Source organism: Oncorhynchus nerka, linkage group LG5, assembly GCF_034236695.1.
Source record: "Oncorhynchus nerka isolate Pitt River linkage group LG5, Oner_Uvic_2.0, whole genome shotgun sequence".
In the NCBI taxonomy this organism is placed as follows: domain Eukaryota; kingdom Metazoa; phylum Chordata; class Actinopteri; order Salmoniformes; family Salmonidae; genus Oncorhynchus; species Oncorhynchus nerka.
This window is the reverse complement of record NC_088400.1, coordinates 24753702-24767488: the sequence shown is the minus strand read 5'-3', so window position 1 is coordinate 24767488 and position 13787 is coordinate 24753702. Positions and strand designations below refer to the sequence as shown.

At 42.0% G+C, this 13787-nt stretch overlaps 2 protein-coding genes across 2 annotated transcripts; one reads left to right on the top strand and one right to left on the bottom strand.

The window, feature by feature from the left end:
• Positions 1–4382: 4382 nt before the first annotated feature.
• On the top strand, positions 4383–7286 carry selenot2 (selenoprotein T, 2). The gene is made up of 6 exons (XM_029659454.2): positions 4383–4738; positions 5335–5445; positions 5539–5665; positions 5727–5814; positions 5957–6103; positions 6242–7286. Exons 1-5 carry the CDS (start codon positions 4521–4523, stop codon positions 6076–6078), a joined length of 666 nt encoding a protein of 221 aa, XP_029515314.1. The 5' UTR covers positions 4383–4520; the 3' UTR covers positions 6079–6103; positions 6242–7286.
• LOC115129279 (lateral signaling target protein 2 homolog) lies at positions 6617–13743 on the bottom strand. Its single transcript, XM_029659453.2, has 13 exons — positions 13541–13743; positions 12568–12708; positions 12162–12299; positions 11816–12018; positions 11636–11725; positions 11430–11519; positions 11209–11310; positions 9795–11117; positions 9446–9573; positions 8563–8679; positions 7977–8075; positions 7789–7892; positions 6617–7656 (listed from the first exon to the last, which is right to left on the bottom strand). The coding sequence occupies exons 1-13, from the start codon at positions 13574–13576 to the stop codon at positions 7528–7530; spliced, it is 2700 nt and encodes an 899-aa protein (XP_029515313.1). The 5' UTR covers positions 13577–13743; the 3' UTR covers positions 6617–7527.
• Between the last annotated feature and the right edge of the window lie 44 nt (positions 13744–13787).

Below are 13787 nucleotides of genomic sequence, written 5' to 3'. Positions count from 1 at the left end.
CACTGGACTCTACCCACACACTCACACACACTACACTGACACTTCAATACACACCACACACACAAGCACACTACATACGCTCACACACACAAAACACACACACACACATGCATACATATTGATGCCACATACACAGTCACACACACTCTCACACTCTTTCACACTCTTCACATATGCTGCTGCTACTGTTGATTATCTATCCTGATTGCCTAGTCACTTTTACCCCAACCTACATGTACAGTTGAAGTCAGAAGTTTACATACACTTTAGCTAATTACAATTCAACTCAGTTTTTCACAATTCCTGACATTTAATCGTAGTAAAAATTCCCTGTCTGAGGTCAGTTAGGATCACCACTTTATTTTAAGAATGTGAAATGTCAGAATAATAGTAGAGAGAATAATTTATTTCAGCTTTTATTTCTTTCATCACATTCCCAGTGGGTCAGAAGTTTACATACACTCAATTAGTATTTGGTAGCATTGCCTTTAAATTGTTTAACTTGGGTAAAACGTTTCAGGTAGCCTTCCACAAGCTTCCCACAATAAGTCGGGTAAATTCTGGCCCATTCCTCCTGACAGAGCTGGTGTAACTGAGGCAGGTTTGTAGGCCTCCTTGCTCGCACACGCTTTTCAGTTCTGCTATCAAATTTTCTACGGGATTGAGGTCAGGGCTTTGTGATGGCCACTCCAATACCTTGACTTTGTTGTCCTTAAGCCATTTTTCCACAACTTTGGAAGTACAGTATGCCTGGGGTTATTGTCCATTTGAAAACCCATTTGCGACCAAACTTTAACTTCCTGACTGATGTCTTGAGATGTTGCTTAAATATATCCACATAATGTTCCTTTCCTCATGATGCCATCTATTTTGTGAAGTGCACCAGTCCCTCCTGCAGCAAAGCACACCCACAACATGATGCTGCCACCAACATGCTTCACAGTTGGGATGGTGTTCTTCTTTTTTCTCCAAACATAACAATGGTCATTATGTTCAAACAGTTATATTTTTGTTTCATCAGACCAGAGGACATTTCTCCAAAAAGTACAATCTTTGTCCCCATGTGCAGTTGCAAACCGTAGTCTGGCTTTTTTATGGAGGTTTTGGAGCAGTGGCTTCTTCCTTGCTGAGCGGCCTTTCAGGTTATGTCGATATAGGACTTGTTTTACTGTGGATATAGATACTTTTGCACCTGTTTCCTCCAGCATCTTCCCAAGGTCCTTTGCTGTTGTTCTGGGATTGATTTGCACTTTCGCACCAAAGTACGTTCATCTCTAGAAGACAGAACGCGTCTCCTTCCTGAGCGGTATGACGGCTGTGTGGTCCCGTGGTGTTTATACTTGCGTACTATTGTTTGTACAGATGAACGTGGTACCAACAGGCGCTTGGAAATTGCTCCCAATGATGAACCAGACTTGTGGATGTCTACAAAAAAAAATCTGAGCTCTTGGCTGATTTCTTTTGATTTTCCCATGATGTCAAGCAAAGAGGCACTGAGTTTGAAGGTAGGCCTTGAAATACATCCACAGGTACACCTCCAATTTAATCAAATCATGTCAATTAGAAGCTTCTAAAGCCATGACATGTTTAAAGGCACAGTCAACTTAGTGTATGTAAACTTCTGACTCACTGGAATTGAGATACAGTGAATTAGAAGTGAAATAATCTGTCTGTAAACAATTGTTGGAAAAATGCACAAAGTAGATGTCCTAACCGACTTGCCAAAACTATAGTTTGTTAACAGGAAATTTGTGGAGTGGTTGAAAAACGAGTTTTAATGACTCCAACCTAAGTGTATATAAATATCCGACTTCAACTGTACATATTACCTCAATCACCCCAACTACCTCATACCCCTGCAAATAGACCCAGTACCGGTACTCCTTGTATAAAGCCTCGTTATTGTTATTGTGTTACTATTTCCTTCTTTTTTTGAGCAAATATTCTTACTTTTTAACTCTGTGATGTTGGAAAAGGGCTCGTAAGTAAGCATTTCACAGTACAACTGTTGTATTCGGCACATGTGACAAATAAGATTTGATTTGATATTATGTGAAACCTTCAGTAAGAATTTACTTTATGCAATTAAAATAATGACATGTTCAATTTTCCTACTTACTGTTTGTTTGAAAAGTATCGCCCCAACATCATCAATGATGATAGCTGCATACAGAGCTACAGCACCTTCCAAAAGTATCTCTCCAACATCATCAATGATGATAGCTGCATACTGAGCTACAGCACCTTCCAAAAGTATCTCCCCAACATCATCAATGATGATAGCTGCATATAGAGCTACAGCACCTTTCAAAAGTATCTCCCCAACATCATCAATGATGATAGCTGCATACAGAGCTACAGCACCTTCCAAAAGTATCTCCCCAACATCATCAATGATGATAGCTGCATACAGAGCTACAGCACCTTCCAAAAGTATCTCCCCAACATCATCAATGATGATAGCTGCATACTGAGCTACAGCACCTTCCAAAAGTATCTCCCCAACATCATCAATGATGATAGCTGCATACTGAGCTACAGCACCTTCCAAAAGTATCTCTCCAACATCATCAATGATGATAGCTGCATACAGAGCTACAGCACCTTCCAAAAGTATCTCCCCAACATCATCAATGACGATAGCTGCATACTGAGCTACAGCACCTTCCAAAAGTGTCTCCCCAACATCATCAATGATGATAGCTGCATACAGAGCTACAGCACCTTCCAAAAGTATCTCCCCAACATCATCAATGATGATAGCTGCATACAGAGCTACAGCACCTTCCAAAAGTATCTCCCCAACATCATCAATGATGATAGCTGCATACTGAGCTACAGCACCTTCCAAAAGTATCTCTCCAACATCATCAATGATGATAGCTGCATACAGAGCTACAGCACCTTCCAAAAGTATCTCCCCAACATCATCAATGATGATAGCTGCATACAGAGCTACAGCACCTTCCAAAAGTATCTCCCCAACATCATCAATGATGATAGCTGCATACAGAGCTACAGCACCTTCCCAAAAGTATCTCCCCAACATCATCAATCAAATGTATTTATAAAGCCCTTTTTACATCAGCCGATACAGATGCATCCACAAAGACCAGGGAGGTTTTCCAATGCCTCACGTAGAAGGGCACCTAGATGGTACAAATAAAAAATCAGACATTGAATATCCCTTTGAGCATGGTGAAGTTATTAATTACACGTTGGATGGTGTATCAATACACCCAGTCACTACAAAGATACAGGTGTCCTTCCTAACTCCGTTTGCTGGAGAGGAAGGACAACGCTCAGGGATTTCACAATGAGGCCAATGGTGACTTTAAAACAGTTACAGAGTTTAATGGGTGGAATTGGAAAAAACTGAGGATGGATCAACATTGTAGTTACTCCACTATACTAAACGAATTGACCGTGTGACAAGAAGGAAGCCTGTACAGAATAAAACATATTACAAAGCATGCATCCTGTTTGCAACAAGGCACTAAGGCACTAAAATAATACAGAATTATTTTTGGCAAAGCAATTAATTTCTTGTCCTGAATACAACGTGTTATGTTTGGGAAAAATCCAATACAACACATTACTGAGTACCACTCTCCATATTTTCAAGCATAGTGGTGGCTGCATCATTTTATGGATATGCTTGGAATCGTTAAAGACTGGAGAGTTTTTGAGGATAAAAAATAAAAAGAAGAAAGCCTGGTTCAGTCTGCTTTCCAACAGACACTGGGAGATTAATTCACCTTTCAGCAGAACAATAACCTAAAACACAAGGCCAAATCTATGCTGGATCTTTCTTACCAAGAAGACAGTGAATGTTCCTCAGTGGCCGAGTTACAGTTTTGACTTAAATCTGCTCGAAAATCTATGACAGGACTTGACAATGGTTGTCCGGCAATGATCAACAACTAGAGCTTGAAGAATTTTGAAAATAATAATATTGTACAATCCAGGTGTACACAACTCTTAGAGACTTACCCAGAAAGACTCACAGTTGTAATCGCTGCCATAAGTTATTCTAACATCAGGGGTGTGAATACTTATTTAAATGATATATTTCTGTATTTTATTTTCAATACATTTGATAACTTTTCTAAAAACATGTTTTCACTTAGTCATTATGGGGTATTGTGTGCGAATGTTTGAGAAACAAATACGATTTAATCCATGTTGAAATCAGGCTGGAACACAACAACATTTGAAATAAATCAAAGGGGTATGAATACTTTCTGAAGGCACTGTACAGTGTATCCATAGAATTAGAGATACAGTATAACGTATTCATACAAATAGTGCTGCATCCACTCCGGCAGGGGGCAGCATTTCAGAGATGTAGTGCACAGATTACAGGAAAAGGATGAAGCTGCTGCTAATACAGAGCTAGCCAGTTTGTAGCAGCTTGTCAGTGGAGACGGGTCAGAAGAAAATTGTCAGGTGTACAGTAGTTTGCCAGTCGATAGACTTGGCTGTGAAGCGGGGCGTTGGTCCCCTAAACCCCGTTTCAAATGGCAGAATATAGCCAAACGGGTATCTTGACGGCGCTTCTGCTGTTCACAGTTGTCACTGTAAAAGACATTTACGTCGGGAGGTCCATGATGACTCAACACCCAGCGCAGGCCTCTGACAGCCTGAATATGGGGGCTGATCTTTTGCGGGATGCCGACCCACAGAGGCTCAGCAAGCAGGCCCTCTACACTGGGCCAGTGCTGAAATTCCAGTTTTGGTAAGATTATCGTTTTTTTTCTGTTATGTAGCTATTTTTCTAGCTAACGTTAGATAGCAGGCGCAGTTAGCTAGTCAATGCTAACTAGCTTATGCTAACTAGCCATTTGATAGTTTGGGGACATTGTTTGATGCTAGCTACTAGCTAGTTAGCTAGTAAGTTCTTAGCTGAGCTTGCTCGCTAATCCTCCTAGCTGTATACAGCCTTTTGGCTCTTAATATAGAATGAAAGAACCGGCATATTACCTGAACTAGCTAACTATATGCAGGCTGCTAGTCTGGAATTTGGTGTCACAGTATCCAGCTATGTTTATTTGTTTAATGTAACCTTTATTTAACTAGGCAAATCAGTTGAGAACAAATTCTTATTTATGACGGCCTACACCGGCCAAACCTGGACCAATTGTGCACTCTCAAACACAGCCGGTTGTGATATAGCCTGGAATCGAACCAGGTTATCTGTAGTGACACCTCAAGCACTGAGATGCAGTGCCTTAGACCACTGCACCACTCGGGAGCCACGAAATATATCTTCAATAATATAACTTATAATTTATGTCAAATACACACATTTCTAACCACATTTCTGTGTTACAGCATCTCCTGAGGGTATAGCAAGGTGTTCCAGGAGTACTCCCGGTCTATCAGCCAGTTGTACCCGGACATCCGCATAGAAGGGGAAAATTACCCTCCCACAACCATCAACAAGTAAGATGGCATGTTATTGCCATGTAGCCAGTCAACATATTTATTTAGTCAGGGAATTTGGTGTTCTGATCACCACTTTTTGCCCTCCACCAGATATCTCGGAAATGTATTTTCCTACTTCAAACTTCTTGCCATTGCCCTGGTTGTCAGTGGACAAAATCCCTTCGCTATGCTTGGACTGGAGACTCCCAGAGCATGGACGTGGACTCAAGAAAATAAGGTGAGGTTTTACGGTTTCAACTTCAATAGATTTTGACTAAACACACTTGTTTGTCTTCCAGATATTCTCGTGCCTGATGACATTCTTCCTCAGTAACATGTTGGAGACCCACTTCTTGTCCACCGGTGCATTTGAAATCACACTAAATGGTGAGTTGAATGGGGTCACTGAAAACACTTTCTTCACTTTACATCCTTGCATGGATGTACACAACTAATTCAGTGATGATGAAATTCAGTTAAATTATATGTAAACATCTTTGTCTCCTATCTTTTCTACACTCTCTTTTAGATGTACCAATCTGGTCCAAGCTGCAGTCAGGATATGTACCCAACATTCAGGAGATCTTCCAAATCCTTGATAATCACATTAAGATGAATCAAGTTGACAAGATCTCCTTTCCATCTCTGTAGTGCTGACGTTTAAGAAGATTAGTAGGTAATGAAATGCATCTGCCATCCACAGACTGAAGCATGTCGATGTATCTTATTGTTGTTTGTGTTTGTTTGTGTTATCTTAGACATGGACTCTGGGGCAAGTGTTCGTTTAACAGCCTGCTCTGTTTCTCCATCCCAGGTCTCTGAAGCAGTTGCTCAGGTCAGTGGGACTGCGTTGTGGTGTAATGAAGGCTTGGTCTGCAAACAGCTTGCTGTGAGGCCAGGCTGGATGTCCCTGCCACTGACCACACTTCCTCTGCCCTGGGAAACGCTCCTGTGTCCTCGATCTAAACAAAAAATAAGCACGCCACTAGCTGGCTTGGATGAAAAGATCCTGTCATATACAGATATTTTGTGAGCAAATTTGAAATATGTTATTTTAAGAGGCTACTGTGATGTGTCTTGTGTCCTCCAGGGTAGTCCTATAAGTGGTTTAGTTAAAGAAAGCGAATGGTTTGCACTGCTGTTGTACCAAGGGCTTTTGTAATGGGGTGGTTGTTTTTTCAGTCAGCCGTTCTGTGTCAAGTCTCCCTTGACTGTCTGAACCTTTACGTTGGGGACACTGGGGGGAGGGCTTGTTCTGTCCTGCTTGATTTGACAAAATTAGTTCTGTTTGAGCTGAAGTTTTGAAATGCTTGAAGTCTTTGAATGTGCTTCTTCTTTTTTTACAGCTCTTATCTTTCAGGTGTTATCCATGATTGAAATAGTTGTTTTGGGGGGAAGAAAATGAATCAGAGGGCTAATTGCTCACTTTCTTTTAATGTTAATTCTGTCTGATGGATCTTCTAGTGGAGATGCTTGATGTGTTTTTCAGTACAATGAATTGTCCAACTAGGTTGCTGACAATGTAAAAGTAGCACGGAAGAAAGTTAAGCTGTATGTGCCCAGCAGCCTAACAATTCAAAGTAGTGGATATTGTGCAACACAACAGTTATATTGTATCTTTGTGAACTTGTGAAACGAATGGTTAAAGAAAGCACTGCTAGCTGAATGAAATGATATTGTTATCTAATGATCCCTCTCACTCAGTTTGACATTGTCAACCACTCCTAAGTAGTGAGAAAGCACTCTTGTTCTTGCATATGTGTGTGAAATCAGATGGTGTGGCTACAACTCAAGGATTGAAGCAGAATAAAATATCTGTCTTGTCTTAAAGTAATAAACATTCTGAGAGGTTTCACTCATGTCAGTGCCCAGTTGTGATGTTGTAGAAAGAAAAACACTCAATATAAAATGTTATTCAAATATTATACAAACGATTGAAGGTCCTCCACATGTTGAAACATTTTGTATGACATTTTGATACTAATACACATCTAAAAGTCACAAAAAACAGGTACCACATTGTGAATGCCTATTTAATTGATAAGCTAGTAAACTACCTTAAACAGTTGGATTGATAGAATAATAAGGGCCAGGGTTGAGTCAGTTGCTGTTCCAGGGGCAGAATGGCGTGACGTGAAACATGTAGCAGTGGGTGCATACCCTCACAGCCTTGACCTGGCCGTACCGCGGTAGAGGCGCTGAGCGGGCAGAGCAGCGAGAACAGAAGATCTGAGACGACATACATTTCAAAATGATTCGCATACATTCACAAGTCTGTGTTCATTAGTAAGTGTGTGACTATGTGTGGCTGGAAGTTGAGTGGTGGTTATATGGTACCCTTGTCTGGGTATTTACAGGTACCTTGCCACAGCTCCTGCAGTGGTGCTTCTTGCGTATTAAGGTGAAGGGGGCGCTACATGCTGTGCAGACGCTACAGGCCTCATCAGGAACCCAGTTTGGGAGCGCTACATGTGATTGAGGTTGTTGATGTATGGTTAGAAAATGATAATAGGGACAGTTAAAATGACAAGACCAAAAGGAGACATCACCTTCACATTGGACATCTTGCTCCATTGATGGGGAGGAGGACAGCCACTCCATACACAAGGCACAGTCCTCCAGAGCCTTGTTACTCAGGCCTAAGGATGCTGGTGAGACATGAACAGGACACAGACCATATTGAACTGGGAGTCGAGAGATTTTGGATGCATCTACGTCACAGAAGGCTGCTGAGGGGAGGACAGCTCATAATAATGGCTGGAACGGCGCAAATGGAATGACATTAAACACATGGAACCTATCTGTTGAATGTATTTGATACCATTCCACCTATTCTTCTCCAGCCATTACCACAGCCTGTCCACAATATATGTTCCACCAACCTCCTGTGGTCTACGGACACTGCAAATAATATGATTAAGGTAAAATTTCTTAAAATAAGAGATAAGCCCTTTTAGATTAAAATAAGAAAACATTTCTGCCAATGATGTTAGATAATTTAGCCTGGTAAGAATTTTTTTAAAGTGAGTAATCACTCAATATAAGATATTTAAGCGTGCTTAGATTGAACTTTTTGCAGTGTAGAATCTCTCATGTCATGGTTATGTCACATTATATGCCCAAGCACTGCAGTACCTTTCCTTTGCTTGTCTTCTTCTGCAAGAACTGTCTTAGTCGTCATTATCTGGAAGAGTGTCTTCAATATGGTTCTTAGGTCACTGGAGTAGTTGCTTTGTAGCTGGTCTGCAACACCTGGTTAGAGTTGATACATTATCAGAGACTAAGATCACTTGTCCCCTCAGTCTGTCTTATGATGTAAGAGCTATGTCAAACAGAGGGATAGGCATATCCAGATACTGTATGACATAATACAGGGGCAGACTGGCCATCTGGCATTTCGGGCAATTGACAGATGGGCTGGTCCATTTTTAGTAGTGCTGAAATTTCGGTTACATTATTTGAATGCCGTTTCGTTCTGTTTTTTTTCTGCCCGATGCGCAGTTTCTCTAGAGATAAATCAGATCAAGCCCAAACTGTGCGATGTAGTAGGGAGTTGTTAAGACAGCATAGGTAGAAGCTCTATAAAGATGAGATGATGACTTGGAATGAAATAATAAAGTCATAAAATAAAATAAATGAAATATACACAACTGAAATATTTTATTAAAGTAATGTGAATACATTATGGTTAATAAATGGACCGTCACTCCCATCATGGGACTTTTATTTATTGTTTTATTCAGTGTTGTTACAGCATTCAACCCACATAATGCGTAGTGCATTTATTGTAAAAAATAAATAATCAAAAATGAAATTGAAAACCGTGATATTTTTTTTTTTTATTGAACCGAAACCAAAACGACCTCAAAAAGCACTAATAGCTCAACGCTAATTTTTAGCGTAGTGGCACTGTCAAACTTGTTTTTTTTTGTGGCTAATGACGGGGTTCTAAAGGGGGGAAAATTAGCACATTTTTTACAATATTGACAAAGCGAAAGACAATGAGGACCTACTGTACCTGAGATGCACACAAACAGACGGTGAAGGAGGTCACCGCTGCTATTGAAACGGGATCGGATATTGTGGCAGGCCAACTGGATGTCAGGATGCTCAATCCCCTCTGTGTTATTACTGCTGGGTTGATAGCTGAGAGAAGTAGGGGACTTAGGGAACATTAGGTTCTGCTCAGTCATTGAAAACTAGGCTAAAACTGTTATTGACATGTATTATAAAAATTCTGTAATTTATAAAGTGCCACTAGAGAAAATAGTATAATCTACTGGTTTATAGTAGTGTAATAGTAGTATAATTGATCAACTTTTGGGTTACGTCATTCAAACTAGAGCAAGTATGAGGTTAGCACTTACCTGAACTGAGACAGGGTGTATTCCTCTGGCTCTGCCTCTACCACTATCTGTTCAGCCTTCCCATCTCCATTGGTTCTCCACTGGGTCAGGCTGGGGCAGGCAACAGATGCTGGAACACCATCTCTCTGTTGACCCTTGGCCCGTAGTGAAGAGAACCGTGGGCCCAGCACATGGCTCCTCTCCTTCCCCTGTTCCCTGGGGCTCAGAGCTGGGCTTCTAACAGCAGATAAGGGGGGACCTTGGGTTTGGGGAGTCAGGCAGCTGTAGGTGTCATGGTCTGGTGGGAATATATGCAGACTGGGGCACTGGAGGCAGATACAGGGGCTGATCTGGCAGTATGTGGCCCCTTCATTCAGAGACTGCAGCTGTGAATCCTCTTCATCGTCGTCTTCATCGTCATCTTTTTCCTCTTTCACCTTCTCGGTCCAGGTAGACAGGTTGGGAGATGGGGGATTGATCACAGTTGCAGAGAGTTTCATCCCCTTCATCCTCAGTGCAATCAGCTCTGCCGTCTCTAAAACATCCTGGCTCACATTCTGGCTCAACCCCTCCCCATTCAGGCAGATGGGGGGGACAGAGAGAGCCCCAGGGTCTGGGATCGAGAGCCTGCTACTGCTGGGCCAGTTCTTGCTGCGCTGGAGGGCTGCCTCCGCACACTTCCTGGACAAGCTGGTCCACGGTGAAGAAGGGCAAGACATGTTCCGCCTCATATTCAGATATGGGGAGTTAGGAAGGGAATAGCCTTGCTTCTGTGTCCCGTCCAAGTCATCCATGTAGAAGACACGCTCCTCTTTGTCTACACTTGACCCACCAGACGACCAACCACCAGACGACACTCTGCTCCCAGCCCTGCGGAGCCTGAGAGGAGAGGCCATGGGGCTGGGGGTGAGGCTGGCAGCCCCCCTCCTCTGGGGGTAAGGAGATGAAGTCTGGCTGGGTGCTGGGGACAGAAAGCTGGACATCTCATCTCCCGCCTGGTAGAACATCATGCTGAGCAGCTCCATCTCCATGATGTCAGTCTGCATGGAGGATGACAGCTCAACCTCTGGGTCCCACTCTAAACGGCCAGGTTCAACTTGCAGGAGGGAAGGGTTGTCCTCCTTGTCCTCCTCCATCACGACACATGCCTGAGGAGGAACACTTGACTGGGACTTTGCCCCCTGCTTCCCATGCATGGTATACTCTAGTTGCTGGGCCAGAGTGATGGCTGAATGTGGTATGGCTGATGAACAGCGGCGGGCAACCAAACCCTCTTCATGAGTGACACAGAGGTTGCGTTCCAACGAATGAAGCTCTTCTTCCTTGAGCGTGCGCAGGAGATTCCTGTTCATATACCAAAATGTTGACTTTTGAAAATACCTCATCAAGACTAATGCTATTGTTAAAACTAGGCTTTGAAACGGAGGTACTGTACCTAATTTTCTTCAGTAAAGAGTGGAAGGGCCTGAATAACTCAGACATGTCCTCCAACTCACCATCCAGCTTCATGGGGCCATCAGGAAACACCATTAGACCACTAGACAGACACATGGCATTTGGTTTGAGAATTTGTAGTGACGTAGATTATTCAAATACTGTACAATAAAAATTACAATTGAAAAGGTATTTATTGGAGAGTTTCTTCAAAACACTCACCACACTATAGCTAATCGTGGGATTGTAAACATGAGTGCAGGCTCATAGTCATCGATCAGGTCTTGAGTGATATATCCCCGTTTTAGTGCCCTAACAGAATCCACGAGGGAAAAAGTGACTTAGTAACATTTATTAGTAGATTAATAAATCAATTATTTGATAGGAAGCCTATATACAGTAGGTGAGAACTATGTATACATTCTCACCTGGACACTGTCTCACAGAACAGCACAGTGACATCCTGTTGGATGTCATACTGTTTAAAGGACTTGACTGGTACCATGGCTGAAACATAGCTGAGGTACAGAGGGAAAAAGAGAGTGAGTGTGTTACGCTATGAAACCCACTTTTCCTGTGGGAGTAAAATATCATTTTCACCGTCTCACCTGAACTCGAAACCTGCAAACAGGTTGTCAAATTTTCTCAAGGCCTGGCACAGTAGCTCTGTATAGATGTTCCGATTGCGCAGAGCCTGGTCACGGGCGATGTTCCGTACTTCATCTATGCAGCGAGTCAGTTCCTTTGCTAGGGGACGCATTGCCTCGCTCTCAGCCTCCTGGTTCATGATGATGGAGCCAGCAGCCAAACACTAGGGAGATAACATAAATGTGTTATTCTACATAGCTTTTCCAAGATAATAGCTCAAATCGCTATGACCAGCAATTGTTCTATAATGCTGTCGCCGAGACATGAACGTCTGAAGTGTCAAGATAAGATTATGCTAGCAGGTACCTCAGCTCCAAACCACAGCTGGCCTTCCAGGTTCTCTTGTTGGATCTCGTCTGGGAACTTGACATAGAAGTCTCGGTTGGCTCTCTCGCCTGGAATACACTCATTCATGATCTGGTTGAGGATGCTCAGCACATTGTCCTGTTGTAAATCCAAGAAGAGGAATTGAAATCCCATTGAAGATAGCACATACTATTTTACAGTTTGTGAATCATTATCTTAAAGGTCTCTACTGATGCTTTTATCATTACAATAAGAGGAAGTGATGATGATTCACTTATCAGTGTCCAAAATGGCGCCCTATTCCCTTAGTAGTGCACTACATTTGACCAGGGCCTTTAGGGCTCTGGTCAAAAGTAGTGCACCAAATAGGGAATATGGTTCCATTTGGGACATAGATTTTCTTTACCTGGCAGGAGCGGAACTGGCTGACCAGCAGGGCACAGCGTTGGGGTTCGTTCTTGCCATTCAGGCTGTTGAGCTTGGCAGCCACTTGCCTCAGCTCTTCATCAGCACAGTAGAACTGGGCGAGCAATTGTTGGTCCGATTTCTTCAGGCAAACAAATAGTGTAACATTAAGAAATGAAAGACTGAATAGACTAATCACATTTTTATGGTAAAAGGACTGAGGAGGGAGGGAGTAACAGTACATATTTTTTTCTGTAAGATTCTACACTTTGGACAAACAAAAGGAGCTCAACAAATGAGAGAGAACAATGCCCCTGGGGTATGACTTGTGGCTAGCTGAAAAAAGCCCAGAAGCAGAGCTATTGAACGAGGCTGTGTTTCTTTTACAAAGCCCAGCAGCCACCGACAAAGGCGCCCTTACTGTAATTAGCTGGGCAGCAGCTTACATGTCCGTGTTTACAGAGGAAACGTGGACATACCACTGGTTTGAAGTTTTAAAAAAGAATTACTGCTAGCATGTCTGACTCAAATACAGGATATTCTACATGGAATAGTAATGCTAATGTTTATACGATTATTGTTGCTCCATTTTTTTTATACATAATGGGAAACATGTTTCTCACAAAAAAAGACAAAGAAACTGCTAGGAAATGCAAGAAAATATTTTTTGCTTAAAATACCTCAAATAATAAAGGGTTATGAATTATTAGATTTGAATAAAATCTTCCAAAAAAGAGTATCAGACATTTGATAGGGCCAAAAGATTGTGATGGGTGGCAGGTAGCCTAGTGGTTAGAGCATTGGACCAGTAACCAAAAGGTTGCTGGATTGAATCCCTGAGCTGAGAAGGTAAAAATCTGTTGTTCTGCCCCTGAACAAGGCAGATAACCCACTGTTTCACGGTAGGCTGTCATTGTAAATAAGAATTTGTTCTAAACTGACTTGCATGGTTACATTTTTTAAAAGACACTTACCTTAGGTTTGTGAAACCACTTTCGAAATCTGTTCATGGTTGAAAATGTTCACCTTGTCTATATCCTTAGTTTAATCTAGCCAATCTAATATTAAAATCAACAATAATCCCAAGATTTCTGTCAAAGCCGTTCCAGATTACTTTAGTGCAGCAGCAGTAATGCTAGCATATCCTTCTTCAACCACACGATTGTCAAAGGAGACTTGCCTGTTCTCACCCTTTTTACCTGATCTTACCTGCACATTTAT